Source organism: Alnus glutinosa, chromosome 1, assembly GCF_958979055.1.
Source record: "Alnus glutinosa chromosome 1, dhAlnGlut1.1, whole genome shotgun sequence".
Classification (NCBI taxonomy): Eukaryota; Viridiplantae; Streptophyta; class Magnoliopsida; order Fagales; family Betulaceae; genus Alnus; species Alnus glutinosa.
The window spans coordinates 37,561,931-37,576,990 of record NC_084886.1 but is presented as its reverse complement, the minus strand read 5'-3'; the positions used below and the strand labels follow the sequence as shown (position 1 = coordinate 37,576,990).

At 36.5% G+C, this 15,060-nt stretch overlaps 1 protein-coding gene across 1 annotated transcript; it reads left to right on the top strand.

Moving 5' to 3' along the window:
- Positions 1–3,721: 3,721 nt before the first annotated feature.
- On the top strand, positions 3,722–14,070 carry LOC133880034 (E3 ubiquitin-protein ligase MIEL1). The gene is made up of 12 exons (XM_062318900.1): positions 3,722–3,940; positions 4,057–4,144; positions 4,241–4,297; positions 4,408–4,440; positions 4,539–4,616; positions 4,787–4,830; positions 4,940–4,980; positions 12,620–12,702; positions 12,781–12,872; positions 12,966–13,035; positions 13,233–13,274; positions 13,756–14,070. The coding sequence occupies exons 1-12, from the start codon at positions 3,891–3,893 to the stop codon at positions 13,879–13,881; spliced, it is 804 nt and encodes a 267-aa protein (XP_062174884.1). The 5' UTR covers positions 3,722–3,890; the 3' UTR covers positions 13,882–14,070.
- Positions 14,071–15,060: the final 990 nt, after the last annotated feature.

Sequence of the window (15,060 nt, the reverse complement as noted above, 5' to 3'; positions counted from 1 at the left end):
TATTATCATTTTCCTAAACAATTTAATTATTTTTTGCAAATCAATGCGAGGGAAAAAAGAGATGAAAGATTTTTTTTTATTTTTTTTTGTTGGGTTAAATAGGGTTTTGGTACCTGTGGTTTAAAGTTTTTATTTTTTACCCCCTATGGTTCAATTTGTATCACAGTTGGTACCTGAATTTTGGAAAAAGATCGAATTGGTACTTCCATTAGTTTTTCCGTAAAAAAACTAATGATCTGCCACATCAGCGCCATGCCATTACTACATATTTTTTTCAAAAAAAAAAAAATTTGAAAAATCGTTAGGGGTGGCTCCAGTCTAGGGGTGATCGAACCACCTGTGATACGAATTGAACCACATGGGGTAAAAAATAAAAATTTTAAATCACAGATACCAAAATCTTATTTAACCCAAAAAAAAAAAAACTGGTACAAGTTATTTTTTTATTTTTCATAAATTTTAGAAATGGAATGAGATTTAGAGATTATGTTCATAGTGCTTTAATGGCATATAATACTATAAATATTAGCTTGCATGCATCTCATTGGGCATACCTCTAAAACTTCCTACAATGTCAAACATTACATTTTTATTTCATAATTATCCTACAACTATTATTGATTTTATTTTTTTAAAAAATCATTATCCTATTGAAACAGTCTCATCATAGGTCTTTCTTGAATCCTTCTGCTCTGATCTAACACTATTTGTTTAATAAAAGAACTACAACTTAAACCCGGTTCTCTCTCTCTCTTTTCATCTTTTCTCTTTCTAAACCCGGTTCTCCTATTTTAATTTCTCTTTCTATTTTTTTCCCCAAATCAATCGTGCATCAGTTTTCTCTCTCTCTCTCTCTCTCTCTCATTTCCTCCTCCCTCTATCGAAATAATTCCTCTCTTAAAATTCTTGTTCCTCATCTCTATTCTTTCTCAATATCCATACAAATCAAAACCCATTTTTGTTTTCCCCCATTCCCCCCCCCCCCCCCAATATAGAGTCCACTTCTCTATAAAATTCCCTGCTCTTCTTCTGTAAAAAAAAAAAAAAAAAAACAGGTACCCATTTATTCTGCTTCTTCTGGTATGAGTTGTCCCACAAAAGACAGCGTTCGCCGGTGGTAAGTCTAACGGTGGAGAACAGAAAATGGGGGAAAACCAAAATGGGTTTTGATTTGTATGAATTGAAGGAAGAATAGAAATAAGGAATCAGATTTCCTAGATAGAGAAAGATGAGGAATTTTCCTGATAGACGGAGTGGGAATGAGAGAGAGAGAGAGCTAATGACAGCATAACCATTTCGTTGGCACCAGTAACATTTTTTTTAATTAATTATTTTGATTATTTTCAATAAATAAACTCTACATCAATCTAGTATTTAATTTTTTTTTAAAAAAATTAATGCCTGTGACATTACTGGAAGAAGAATGAGAGAAATAACCGATTTTAAGCTGTATTAAAAATAAGTGTCACGTCAACATAAAAAAATATCGAGATAACTATAATAAATGTTGTAGCATTTGTCCTACGATATTTGCAATGTTTTGGTAATTTACTTGGAACTTGGAAAATCAATTGCCCTGGAATTCCTCGAAAGTTGAAATTAATGTGTCCGTCCAACTCGAGCCTATTTTCTTTTTCTTAATAAATGAGAGAGAGAGTTATAAAATTAATAATAATAATAATAAATAAGAGAGATTTTAAAAATAAATAAATAAATAAATGGGAGAAGAAAAGGTCAATGGAAATCGGATATGGGAGATATGGATGATGATTCTTTGCGTCTGATCAGTAGAAGCGTGTGGGTGTCAAAACTGATTTTTGTTGGGGAGGCCGTTGCCAAAATTCTACCAAAAACGCCCATGTGCCCATGTGTCTAATGAGCATGTTCACATAAATTATATATATATATATATATATATTGTCTTTTATTTTTGATAATTTTTTTTATTAAATTAATATATATTTTTAGAGTATTTTTTAATGTAATTAATAAAATATTTGCTATTTATCTTTAGAGTATATGATTTTCAATATATTTTTAAAATGTATCTAACAATCACGTGTTCCAATAATAAGTCAGTTTAATAAATAAGTTTAAAGAATTTTTTTAATCTAACTTGAAGGAAAATTTTATTTTTATATGTATCAAACAATTTAAGAAATATAAATTTTTGATGAACTATTAAAAATTTGTTTCTCACAATCTTCACAAATTTAATAAATTTTTAATGGATTTTGTTTATATCTTTTAACTAGAATAAGTGAAATCACACTTGCATATTAATCTTTTTAGATTTATTTAATTTGATCCATAATTATCTAATATGTATGGGATGAAACTAATTAATCTGACGGATCCTTCAATACGTTATTATAAATAATAAATAGTAAAAATAAAACAAGTGAAACGTTGACAACTAATTTTTTTCTTTCTACTAAAAAAAAGTCAAAAACATTAATAAATAGCACTCATAAAAACTACGAAATTCCTTTTATATTTATTTCAAATCACACACACACCAAAAAAAAAAAATCACTCCTTGAAACGATTTATCAAACATCATTTTGTTTGTAGAGACTGTTTTTATATTTTTAAGAGTATTTTATATTTGAATTATTTAGTAATATTTTATTTTTAAAAAATAAAAAATAAAAGCATAAAACAAAAATTTCAGGAAACAGAATCATTAATTTTTGGTCATGTCCTTTTACTGAAGTTTACGGATTAAGATTCTTTCAAATTATTTGTTTGAATTTAAAAAAATTCATGCAGGTGATTATAAGGGATTACGATCCTCTTAAATTATTTGTCCAAATTTTCTCAAATCGGGCAAGTGATCATAAGAAATCACTTATGGGCAGGAGCGAGCGGAACTACTACCAAGCTTGGGGGCCCGGCCCCTCCAAGCCCCGAGGTTTTCTTAAAAAAAAAAATTAAAATTAAAATTAAAATTTTACTCATAATTTTTATTTTTTTTAGTTTTGTCCCCCAAATTTATTTATTTTTTTTTTCAATTTGGCCCTCCCAAATTGCAAAATCCGGCTCCGTCCATGCTTTTGGGACTCACATAACCAAATAAAAATTAGATTTTTAAACTGTTTATCTGGTCAGGTGGGTCCTATAAGTGGTATCCTACAATTACTTATCTAAATTCTCTTAAATTCAAATAAATAATTTGAAACGATCATGTTTCGATCTCACAAGTGATGTTTCACAATTATGTACTCGAATTATTTTAAATTTGAAAAAATAATTCGGGAGATTTTAATATGAGGCTTTTTACATGGCTCATTTCCCCTCCCCCAAAAAAGTTGAGAAATGGTGGAATAATTGCGTAGCGTAGGTGTTGGTTAAAATGCCCACAACGATTGCTTGAATTGGTTGCTCTGATCCCCAATTCGCTAACTTTACGGCGACTGTCACTTTCTCCACAAGTCACCGACTCACCGCAGTCCCCATGCCGCCCCCACCTTATCCTCTCACTCTCCGGCCAAGTGGGCACGCTGACACCATTATTTATTTTTATTGTTATAATATTCATTCATTCATTAGGAGTACGTGATAAAGAAATTAAAAAAAAATAAAATAAAAATTGAATATTAAAATACCATCTGTTTAAAAAATAAATAAATTAAAATACCACCAAGTGAGGGAAGTCACTTTATTTATTATATATCTCCAACAATATCTTATTTAGATAATATTGAAAATGTCTCGTAAAGGGCGGGGTCTCTCAGTGGCTATACAATGATGCCCCTCCTTTCTCTTTAAGGATTGAGACAAGCGTCAAAAGCCACAAAGAACCTTCCCAAAGTAGGAAACTACCCCCCCTTCGTTGTCTTCGGCCGCCGTCCCTTTGTTCCTTCCTGGCCTTTCTCTCGCCAATACTCATGGAAGGCTCAGCGAATGAACGCATTGATTTTGGGAAGATGGGTTACGGGTACGTTGCCTCTCGTGTCCCATTTTAACTTGATTGATTCATTGGTTTTTTTTTTTCCTGAGAATTTACGAAGGGTATTGGGGTTTTGACAATTTTCCTTGATGGGTTTTTGTTAGGTGCAAGCATTACAGAAGGAGATGCAAGATTCGAGCTCCCTGCTGTAACGAGATCTATCCATGTCGCCATTGTCACAACGAGGCCACGGTATAGCATTTTCTTCTTGTTTAATCTTAATACGTAGGGTTTTGTGCCTTCTCTTAATCTGGGTGTTTGTTGATGTTTATGTACTTGATGTACCAGAGCATGATGAGCAACCCCTGCGATCGGCATGAACTCGTTCGATACGACGTTAAACAAGTACGACACCCTGCTTCATCTGTTTCTTTCTTTCTTTCTTTCTTTCTTTCATTCTATATGATTTTATGAATTATATACGTTGTTGTGAATTGCTTGTAATGTTATTTCAGGTTGTTTGTTCAGTATGTGACACAGAGCAGCCGGTATGTGTGTTTCTTTGTAATTTTCTGTGAAGCTTTCTGGTTTTTATTTGTTTGCAATATCTTAATTGGTTTCATTCATATTTCTCTTCCTGTTCTAGCTTGCTCAAGTTTGTACAAACTGCGGCGTCAATATGGGGGAATATTTCTGCAAAGTTTGCAAATTCTATGATGACAATGTAATCACTTTATCTTAGATTGAAAATATTATCTGTTTAAATGTTTTTGATTTGCAAATTTTATCTTCCATATGATCTAGGATGAGATTTGGCACTCTGGTTTGTGATATTTGTTTGTTATCACTCACGTTCATTTTATTGATGCAAACTGTTCTTTTAACCAATCTCAGGTTGAGAAAAATCAGTTTCATTGCGTTGATTGTGGGATCTGCAGGTTAGTAAGCAAAAGAATGATTAATGTCTTTTGTTTCTTTACCTGATCCGTTATCATTGAATTGATGATATAAATGATGTTCTGCTCTGAATTCTATTGTTTCTACCAGAGTTGGTGGTCGTGAGAACTTCTTTCATTGCAAAAAGTGTGGTATGCATTTCCTCCCCTGTAGCTAGAAACTTGTCATTTTAATTGGGTTTGTTTATTTAGCAGTCATTAGTTGTACAAAGTAGCGCATGACTTTTTCTTCTTTTGTTGTTTATTAGTTTTCCAACACCTGTTTTGTTAAACTGGAAGTCACCATTTTTGTGTTATGTTCATTTTTGTTTGTGTGGATGATTTTATCAGTTTTACTTTAATTTCCATTGAATGTTGATAATACTTGTTTTGTTTCCTAGGTTGATAGTAGTATTGCTGAGTGTATTTTGGTATATCTTCTCAAATCTGTTTTTCTCCGGTTTCCAATTCTTTGCATGATTGTAACCTAGATTAATATAATAAAATATAGAGGGTAGTGGTTTTTTTTTTTTTTTTTGGTTTTAATTATAGGTGAGAAGGATATTGCTGATTAATGAAATGGGCATCCATAATCATGTTCTTCAATTTCGCAGAAGCTATTAGGCATCTTATCATCTACCTGGTCTTGCTTGAAAGAAACATATATAGTTTTTTTTTGATAAGTGAGAGTACTATCATTAAAAAACGCAAAGCGCAATGAAGTACACATGGAGTATACAAGATAGGCGGCTAAGAAAAAGAAGAAAACAATATAAGGAAATCATTAAAACTAAGCACTAAAGGGGCGAGGAACGCAGCCGTCCAAGAGTACAAAGAATAAAAGAAAAAGTAAATGAGCTCCTCAATGGTTCTTTCTTTATCCTTGAGCTGTCTATCGTTATGTTCCCTTCACATGCACCACAAAAGGCAACAAGGAACCATCTTCCACACAACTGCACTCCGAGAGCGACCACCCGTCCACCAATAAGCAAATAAATCTATCACTCGAAGAGGCATAACCCAAGACAAATTGAAGCGACTAAAGATGGCATTCCATAGAGCGCGTGCGACCTCGCAATGGAGAAGAAGGTGATCCACAGAGTCTCCATTCATTTTGCACATACAACATCTATCAATCACAATGACACGCCTCTTTTTGAAATTGTCCAAGGTAAGGATCTTCCCTAGTGCTATCACCCAAGCGAAGAAAACCACTTTCAAGGGAACCTTGGTTTGGCAAATGCTTTTCCAGGGGAAGTGAAATGCCTCTTTACAAGCAAGTGCCTTATAGAATGATCTAACATCAAATTTTCCTTTGTGAGAAGGAGACCACCAAAGCTGGTCTTCCCCTTCACAATCCACTCTGGTGGAGTACAATAAGGTGAAAAAGGAAGTCAAGATGTCCACCTCCAAGTCGTGGGCTGCTCGAAAGAAGCTAACATCCCACTAATAGGACCCGTTCTCCAACACTAAATGAACTGCAACGAGCGCATTGTAGTGCTCACTGAGAGATAGACAATTGAGTGGAACTAGAAGAAGTTAGCCGAGCGGTTGGTGCACGTGGACTGTTATGGGTTAGTACACGAGGGCATGTGGAAGGCGTACACGTGTATTGTAATGTAGTTAACAGTTAGTTTCAGTTGTAAGTGTCGAGCTTTATAAGCAGAGTTAGATTCTGGATTCAATCATGGAAATCTTGGATCATTTTGTTTTCTTTTGTTTCTTTCTTTGGAGCTTAGGTTGAGCTCGAATCAACCTACCTTACTTGCAATAATATACACAGTTCTTTCTTCATTCTTTCTTTCTTTCTTCATTACATTTCTGGTCGTTCTTTGGAAAAGTTGCCTAAGAAATATCAAGGGTATTACAAGTGGTATCAGAGCGGTACAATCCATGGCGGAAGGTTCAAGAGTACGGGAGTTGCAGCAGCAAATGGAGAGCGCGAAGGGGATGTGGGAGATTTCTCAAAGCCAACAAGCTCAAATGCAAAGTCAACAAACGCAGATGCAGAATCAGATTAATCAACACGGAGTGGACATCAAGGATTTATCATCAAAGATGGATCAACTGTTGGAGGTGATGATGGCACGAAACTCGGTTCCTGGAATGGAAACTCCGACTTTTGTGCAACAGGGTCCTCTGGAGGGTCGGCATAACCGGGAGACGGGAGAATCTTCATTTGGTTTTCCAAAAACTCGTTTGGGTAATGGTCCGGATGTTCAGGTCAGAAGTCTTGAACTGGATTTTCCTTATTTTGATGGCGAAAATGTTTCAGGTTGGTTGTTTAAAGTCAAACAATTTTTTGATTTTAGCAATACACCTATTGAATATAAGGTTCCCATGGCTTCATTTTATATGGAAGGGGATGCCTTAGTGTGGTTTCAAGATGCGTCTGACTTAGGATTGTTCACGTCTTGGGAAGCCTTTGAATCAGCTATCCAAGTTCGTTTTGGTCCTAATTGTTATGATGACCCAATGGAGGCTCTCACTCGTTTGAGACAGACCTCTTCTATTGCCATCTATAAAACTCAGTTTGAAAGGCTTTCGAATAGATTGAAAGGGCTTTCTGAAGGGTATAAATTGAGTTGTTTCTTAAGTGGGTTAAGGGATGAGATAAGATTTCCTTTAAGGTTGTTGAAACCTGGAACTTTGAATGAAGCCTTTGGGTTGGCTAAGATTCAGGAAGAGTTTGTCTTGAGTAGCAGGAAGAATTATAGGAGTAGTGGGGTTCATACCACCTCTTTCTTTCAACAGAACAATAATAGTTTCCAGAGTAATATTCCTAAACCAGGGCTTATTACTGCTGGAAAGAGTGATTCTACTGAAGTAGGTTTTCATGTGGGAAAAACAAAACCAGCATTACAAGTCCAGCGTATCACCCCAACTCAGATGGAAGAAAGACGTCGGAAGGGTCTTTGTTATTATTGTGATGAAAAATACAATGCTGCTCATAGGTGTCAAAGGGGGAAGGTGTTTCTTATGGAGGGTTGTGAGTTGATTAGTGATGAGCATTGGATGATTCCTGAAAGTGAAGGTATAGATAATTCTGAGGAAGATTACAAGTTACAAAATGAAGTAGTAGAAGAGACACACCCAGAGATATCATTACATGCTATCACGGGTTCCCCAAATCCTGAAACAATGAGATTGATAGGATCGGTCAAATCATTTGGCATCACTATTCTGGTGGATTCTGGAAGTTCTCACAATTTTGTGGATCCAGTGGTGGTTGCAAAACTTTAGGTAGTTATTCATAAAGATAGTAGATTGGCTGTTAAGGTGGCTAATGGACAGATAGTTCATACTGAAGGGTTTTCTCCAGCATTACCAGTGAAAGTTCAGGGCACAAATTTTTCAGCTGAATTCTATCTTTTGCCCTTGGGAGGCTGTGATATAGTGCTGGGAATTCATTGGTTGAGATCCCTTGGTCCCATTCTTTGGGATTTTTCCAAGCTAACCATGGAATTCTCTTTATTTACTAAGAGAGTGTTGTTGAAAGGACTTGCTCCTATTGATTCGGTGTGGGAGGATGGTCATATTTTTTCTAGAATTCCTAAAGCTAAACAGAAGGGTTTAGTTTTACAAATGGTTGCATCCGTAGCTCATGACTCACTTCAGCCACAGCAGAACCCTTTGGTGGCAGAATTATTGCAGGAATTTGCAGCAGTTTTTGAGGAGCCTAAAGGCTTACCTCTGGTGCGTTCTCATGACCACCAAATTGTCCTGAAGGAAGGATCTCAATCTATATGCGTTAGGCCATACCGCTATCCCCATTATCAAAAAGGGGAGATTGAGAAAATAGTGAAAGACCTCTTGGATTCAGGTGTAATTCGGCCTAGTCAATCACCATTCTCTTCTCCAGTGCTATTGGTTCGCAAGGCCGATGGGAGTTGGCGAATGTGCATGGATTACAGGGCTGTGAATCAAGCTACGGTTAAGGATAAGTTTCCTATTCCAGTAGTTGATGAACTACTTGATGAATTATATGGAGCCAAAATTTTTTTCTAAGCTGGATCTTCGGTCCGGTTACCATCAGATTAGAGTGAAACCTGATGATGTGCATAAGACAGCTATTAGAACCCATGAGGGTCATTACGAGTTCTTGGTAATGCCCTTTGGGCTAACCAATGCACCTTCCACTTTTCAGGGCCTTATGAATCATGTTTTTTTTTGATAAGTAATGATGATCAGGAACATGTTTTCAAGGCTCATTTAAGAAAGTTTGTATTGGTTTTTTTTGATGACATCCTAGTCTACAGCAAGGATGATCAGGAACATTTGGTGCAGTTGAGGGTAGTTTTGGAGATTCTATTACATCAGAAACTGTTTGCGAAAGCAGTCAAGTGTAAATTTGCTTGTAAAGAGGTGGAATATCTCGGCTATGTGATCTTGGCTGAAGGGGTTAAGGCTGATCCGGCTAAGATAGAGAGTATGATAAACTGGCCAGTTCCTAAGTCTTTGAAATCTTTAAGGGGTTTCCTTGGACTCACGGGTTATTACAGAAAGTTTATCAAGGGCTATGGTCAAATAGCAGCCCCTCTTACATCCTTATTAAAGAAGGATTCCTTCCTTTGGTCGCCAGAGGCCACAGAAGCATTTAACAATTTGAAACATGCAGTTTCCTCACCTCCTGTGTTGGTATTACCAGATTTCACTAAGCCTTTCATTATTGAATGTGATGCTTCCGGGGTGGGCATTGGGGTTGTGCTTATGCAAGCTTCTAATCCTATAGCCTTTTTCAGCAAGACTCTTAAAGGCAAAGCTCTTCATCTTTCTACTTAGGGCAATCTTTCAAGATAAAAACTGATCATCAAAGTTTGAAATTTCTGTTGGAACAGAAAGTGGGTACACCTACTCAGCAAAAATGGATCACAAAGTTGTTGGGGTATGATTTCACTATCGAGTATAAGGCAGGAAGAGAAAATATTGTGGCTGATGCTTTGTCAAGAAAGATAGAAGATGAAGAAGTATCTCAGCAGGATGGCCAACTCATGTTATTAACCTTTCCTAATCCTCTTTGGGTGGAGGATATTAAAGCTAGTTATGCACATGATCCTGCTATTACTCAGATTATTCAGGACTTGAAGGCTGACAATGCTAGTCATCCCTCCTTTACATTCCGGAATGACCTGCTTTTGTATAAGGGCAAGATATATGTTGGTCCTGTCGAAACTTTGAGGAACAGAATTTTGCACTTGGTACATGATCGTCCAGCTGCAGGGCATTCAGGGTACCAAAAGTCTCTCCATAGGGCCAAGTTGGACTTCTATTGGCCTGGTATGCGTTCTGATCTCAAGCATTATTTGAAATTATGTGATACTTGCCAAAGAAATAAAGCTGAGACTGTTTTACCGGCGGGCTTACTGCAACCTCTACCCGTACCTACAAGAGTTTGGGCTGATGTGTCTATGGACTTTATTGAGGGTCTTCCTTTGTCCAATGGATTTAGTGTGATTATGGTAGTTGTGGACCGGCTCAGTAAGTATGCTCACTTCATGGCTCTCTCTCACCCATTTACAGCTATTAAAGTAGCTCATATTTTCATGACCAATGTCTTCAAGTTGCATGGTCTTCCTTGTTCTATCGTGAGTGACCGGGATCCCATTTTTACAAGCTCTTTTTGGCAAGAATTATTTCGGTTGGAAGGAACTCAGTTGGCTATGAGTACTGCATATCATCCTCAAACGGATGGTCAAATAGAAATTGTGAATAAGTGTGTGGAGCATTATCTGCGGTGCTATGCAGGTGAAAAGCCGAAGACTTGGTCTTCTTGGTTGGCTATGGCAGAGTATTGGTATAATACCAATTTCCATGCATCTACGAAGCTTACACCTTTTCAGGTTTTATATGGTGTCCTTCCACCAAAGTTGATCGAATATATTCCGGGTACAACTCGTAATCAAGCAGTGGAGGACCATCTTCACAGCAGAGAGCAGATTTTGGCTATCCTTCGTCATAACCTCTTTGCTGCACAAGAAAGACAGAAGGCTCAGTATGATAAGAGGCATAGTGAAAGATCTTTTGTCCCAGGAGATTGGGTGTATCTCAGACTGCAGTCCTATAAGCAGAAGACTTTAGCACTACGGAAGTGTTTGAAATTGAGTCCTCGATTTTATGGACCCTTTCAAGTTGTGAGTAAAGTAGGTGAGGTTGCTTATAAGTTGGCCTTGCCTGCTGATTCCAACATACATTCTGTTTTTCATGTTTTCTGTCTTAAGAAACAGCTGGGTAACCACTCAGTTCCTTTACCTTCTTTGCCACCAGTGGATGCTCAAGGGGAGATTCAGCCGGAACCAGCAGCTGTTTTACAGCGTAGATTCCGAAAGGTTAATAATCAGTCACTATCAGAGGTTCTAATTCACTGGAAAGGCACCACTGTGGAGGATGCAACTTGGGAGCCTTATTGGGACTTATGTTCTAGATTTCCCCACCTTGCGGACAAGGTTCTTTAAATGGGAGGGGATTGTAGTGCTCACTGAGAGATAGACAGTTGAGTGGAACTAGAAGAAGTTAGCCGAGCGGTTGGTGCACGTGGATTGTTATGGGTTAGTACACGAGGGCATGTAGAAGGCGTACACGTGTATTGTAATGTAGTTAACAATTAGTTTCAGTTGTAACAGTTAGTTTCAGTTGTAAGTGTCGAGCTTTATAAGCAGAGTTAGATTTTGGATTCAATCATGGAAATCTTGGATCATTTTGTTTTCTTTTGTTTCTTTCTTTGGAGCTTAGGTTGAGCTCGAATCAACCTACCTTACTTGCAATAATATACACAGTTCTTTCTTCATTCTTTCTTTCTTTCTTCATTACATTTCTGGTCGTTCTTTGGAAAAGTTGCCTAAGAAATATCAAGGGTATTACAAGCATCCTTGTTATGAGCACTGTCATACACAATCAGGAAAGCTTCCTTGAGGGGCATCTCTCCACACCACACATCATCCCAAAATCTGATCCTGGACTCATTTTCCAAAATAAGTCTGGTATGGCTCCAAAACAAACTCCACCCCTTCCTAATGTTCTTCCAAAGCCCTACTCCGTGAGACCCAGGGGGGGTCTGAGGAATACCAACCAGCCCAAGAAGAATCATACTTTGCATCCACAACAGATTTCCACCAAGCCTCTCTCTCATGCACATATATAGTTGCCCTGATTGATTGCCTTGCAATAGAAAAGGCCTTCCAATTATATGCTGTCGGAGTTCTTTGGCAAATGGTTCTTCTGGAATATTATACAGAGAACTACAAATTTTTAAAAAACCTCAAAAAAAAAAAAAGAAAAGAAAAAAAGAAAAGAAAAAGAAAGAAAGAAAGGGGTAAATATGTCAACAGAATGAATGTCCATAACATAAATGGGTTCTTTTGGAGGTCCATATACATCCCAGAAGCATATATAGGATATGCTCTTGCATTTGTACTAAACATAAGCGTAAAAATTGTGCGCATTTATTTTTCTGTGCTCTCATGTAAGGGCTTTTTGCAAATGGAAGTTTCTATTTTTCAGTTGCCACATCTTTTGTGGTCTCATAACTCGGTGCTTGCGTGTTGGATGGGCCATGCCAGCCATAAAATCTTCTGCAGTGTATTTTCCTATGTTTTCTTTTGTCAGGTTCTAAAATGCAGTGCTTGTTCAGTTTTTCCCAAATGATTGCGGTTGACTACATGAGTCCTTTTTGCCAGCAAATTTAATTATGCTACATGAATTTATTCCATGCATAAATATGTTTATTTTTTCCCTTCTTTTTTCTTTTGAACTATATAGAATATTTTCTTCACTGTTAATGTTTGCAAGAACACAGGGTCTTGCTATTCAGTTGGTCTGCGTGATAACCATTTGTGTGTCGAGAACTCCATGCGGCACCACTGTCCAATATGCTATGAGGTGTGCTTCGTGTGTGCTTTATTTGTGTATTTAAGTAGAATTTTTTGTGATTTTCTAAATATTACGGTATTTTTGTAGTATCTTTTTGACTCACTTAAAGACACAATTGTAATGAAATGCGGACACACAATGCATTGTGAATGTTACGAAGAGATGGTAAAGCGTGGCAAGTAAGCAACCTGACTTCTTATTGCCTTAGTTGTATTTTTTTTTTCCAAGGCAAAACATTCTCTTTGGTTCCTTAATTTTGTTACGTCACACAGATATTGCTGTCCCATATGCTCAAAGTCAATAATAGACATGTCTCGAACCTGGAAGAGAATAGATGAGGAGGTAGACTTATTCAACTTAAGCTATCTTATATATGGTTGTATTTGATCTGCATATTTTTAGAAAGATTTAGTGATGTGCTGGTTGTGCTTACTTATAGTAATTTTTTTTTTTTATAGGTAAAAATTGGTAGTAGGTGTCATTTTGCGTTAGCATTAATTACTCTTGAGGAAAAGCTGATTTTGTGTTTATTTTGTCAGATAGCAGCAACCGTCATGCCTGAGGATTACCGGTTCAAGAAGGTGCTTACTTTTCATCCTTGCTCACATCTAATAGTTTGTGCTACCTATCCTTGTTGCCCATTGTTTTATGGATGTAAAAGGTGCTCAAGCGGAGACCTAAGCACTTCACTAGATAGATTATAATTTGTTTATCTAATGGATTATATGTTTCTATGATTTAGTATTGTTATTACTTTTGCATTCATCAAGCATATACGTTTGCGCACACAAACATGATTTGCTTTCTGAAAAATTATGGAAAGAAATGTAAAAGGTGGAAGAAAGGTTTAATAACTGAGAAAGCCCCCCCTTGGTATCAGGATATGCCTATTCTAGAGTTAAAAACTTGGAAAACTTACTATGGAGAGGGCCCACCTTGTATTTTTCAAATATTTGGATTTTGATCCACCAGAATATCCCTCTATATTATATCCTTATAGAACTCTTACCACTTGTGAGGAAACTTTTCTGGAAGACACTAAGAAGCAAGGGTTTTTTGCAGGTCTGGATACTGTGTAATGATTGCAATGATACTACTGAAGTTTACTTCCACATAATTGGGCAGAAATGCAGCCATTGCAAGTCATATAATACCCGCTCAATTGCTCCTCCAGTTCTTCCTCAATGATTAGACTATTGTTACGGGAATTTTTCCGGCCAGGTAGGCGCATCGAAAGCTTGCACGCTACCCCGCATATTTTACGGAAGGGATATTCAATTGTTTGTTCAATCATATTGAACTATTGTCCTTATTGCATCATTATATTATGAAATTCATGTGTGCCTCAGAAACTCTTCTCAGGTTATTCTTCATTGAGTTTATGGACTTAAAACCAGCAAATTTAGCCTTTTGGTTGACTTAAACATTATATTTACAGTAATTTAATGGAACATCGTTTCCCAATTACAGACCATCAACAACCGTGTCAACTAGTGATGTGATATCTGAAAGGAGCTGACTGGTTTTGATATTAAGTGTAATATGATAACCTTTGTTGATGTGAATGTGATCAACTATGGAAACCTTTTACATGGCTTACAAGCAGTAGTCGCAGACCCAAATTGTGTATGAGATACACTGATAATTTTTTGATATCTCACTCTTTGATCTTATTTCCCTGGATTACTTAAAGATAAATGATATCTACAACATTTTTATGTCACAACTATCTAACAATGCTGGTGAGCTATTTTCAACTAACGTTTTGATTGATTTATTTATTTATTTTTTAACGAAGACTAATCTAATTGTTGGTGAGGACTATCATGTCAACATTGTATGATAAAAATGTTGTTTCTAGCATTACTCTTATTTTAACGCATATATTCAAATATATGGGTCACATTTTCTACCCCAAAAAATCGTATTTTGGGTTGGTTTGGCGCCAAAATGTTTACGTGCTCTCCTGCATTGTTTGTTTATTTATTGTCACCAAGTGGTAAACGTAATACAATTGCAGCCTGCTTCTCGTTGAGGGATTCGACTTTTGTGCTATAGTTTTCACTACAGCATAGGTGCTGTAAAAATTTTGTGTGCCTCATATTTAACCAAACCTTTTTTAAACTAAAATTGTGTTCTTTTTTTTTTTTTTTCCTGTTATTTAGACGCTGTTTGGGTAGAGAAATTAGCTGCTGTTAAAATATTGAGTGCCCATATTTAACCGAAACGTTTTTAACTCAATCTATGTCATTCGAGTTTCACAGCACAGCAAGTCATTTTTGTTATGCACGAAGTTCTGAGGCAAACCAAACAAACACAAATCATAGAGAGAGAGAGAGAACAATTTGTTGGGTATTGAAAGATGTT

Bases quoted from the DNA above. Each gene is read 5' to 3' on its own strand.
- LOC133880034 (XM_062318900.1), top strand. From the start codon at position 3,891: ATGGAAGGCTCAGCGAATGAACGCATTGATTTTGGGAAGATGGGTTAC. The intron at 4,145-4,240 runs GTATAGCATTTT...TTGATGTACCAG, and splicing joins ATTGTCACAACGAGGCCACG to AGCATGATGAGCAACCCCTG. The intron at 4,441-4,538 runs GTATGTGTGTTT...TTCCTGTTCTAG, and splicing joins TATGTGACACAGAGCAGCCG to CTTGCTCAAGTTTGTACAAA.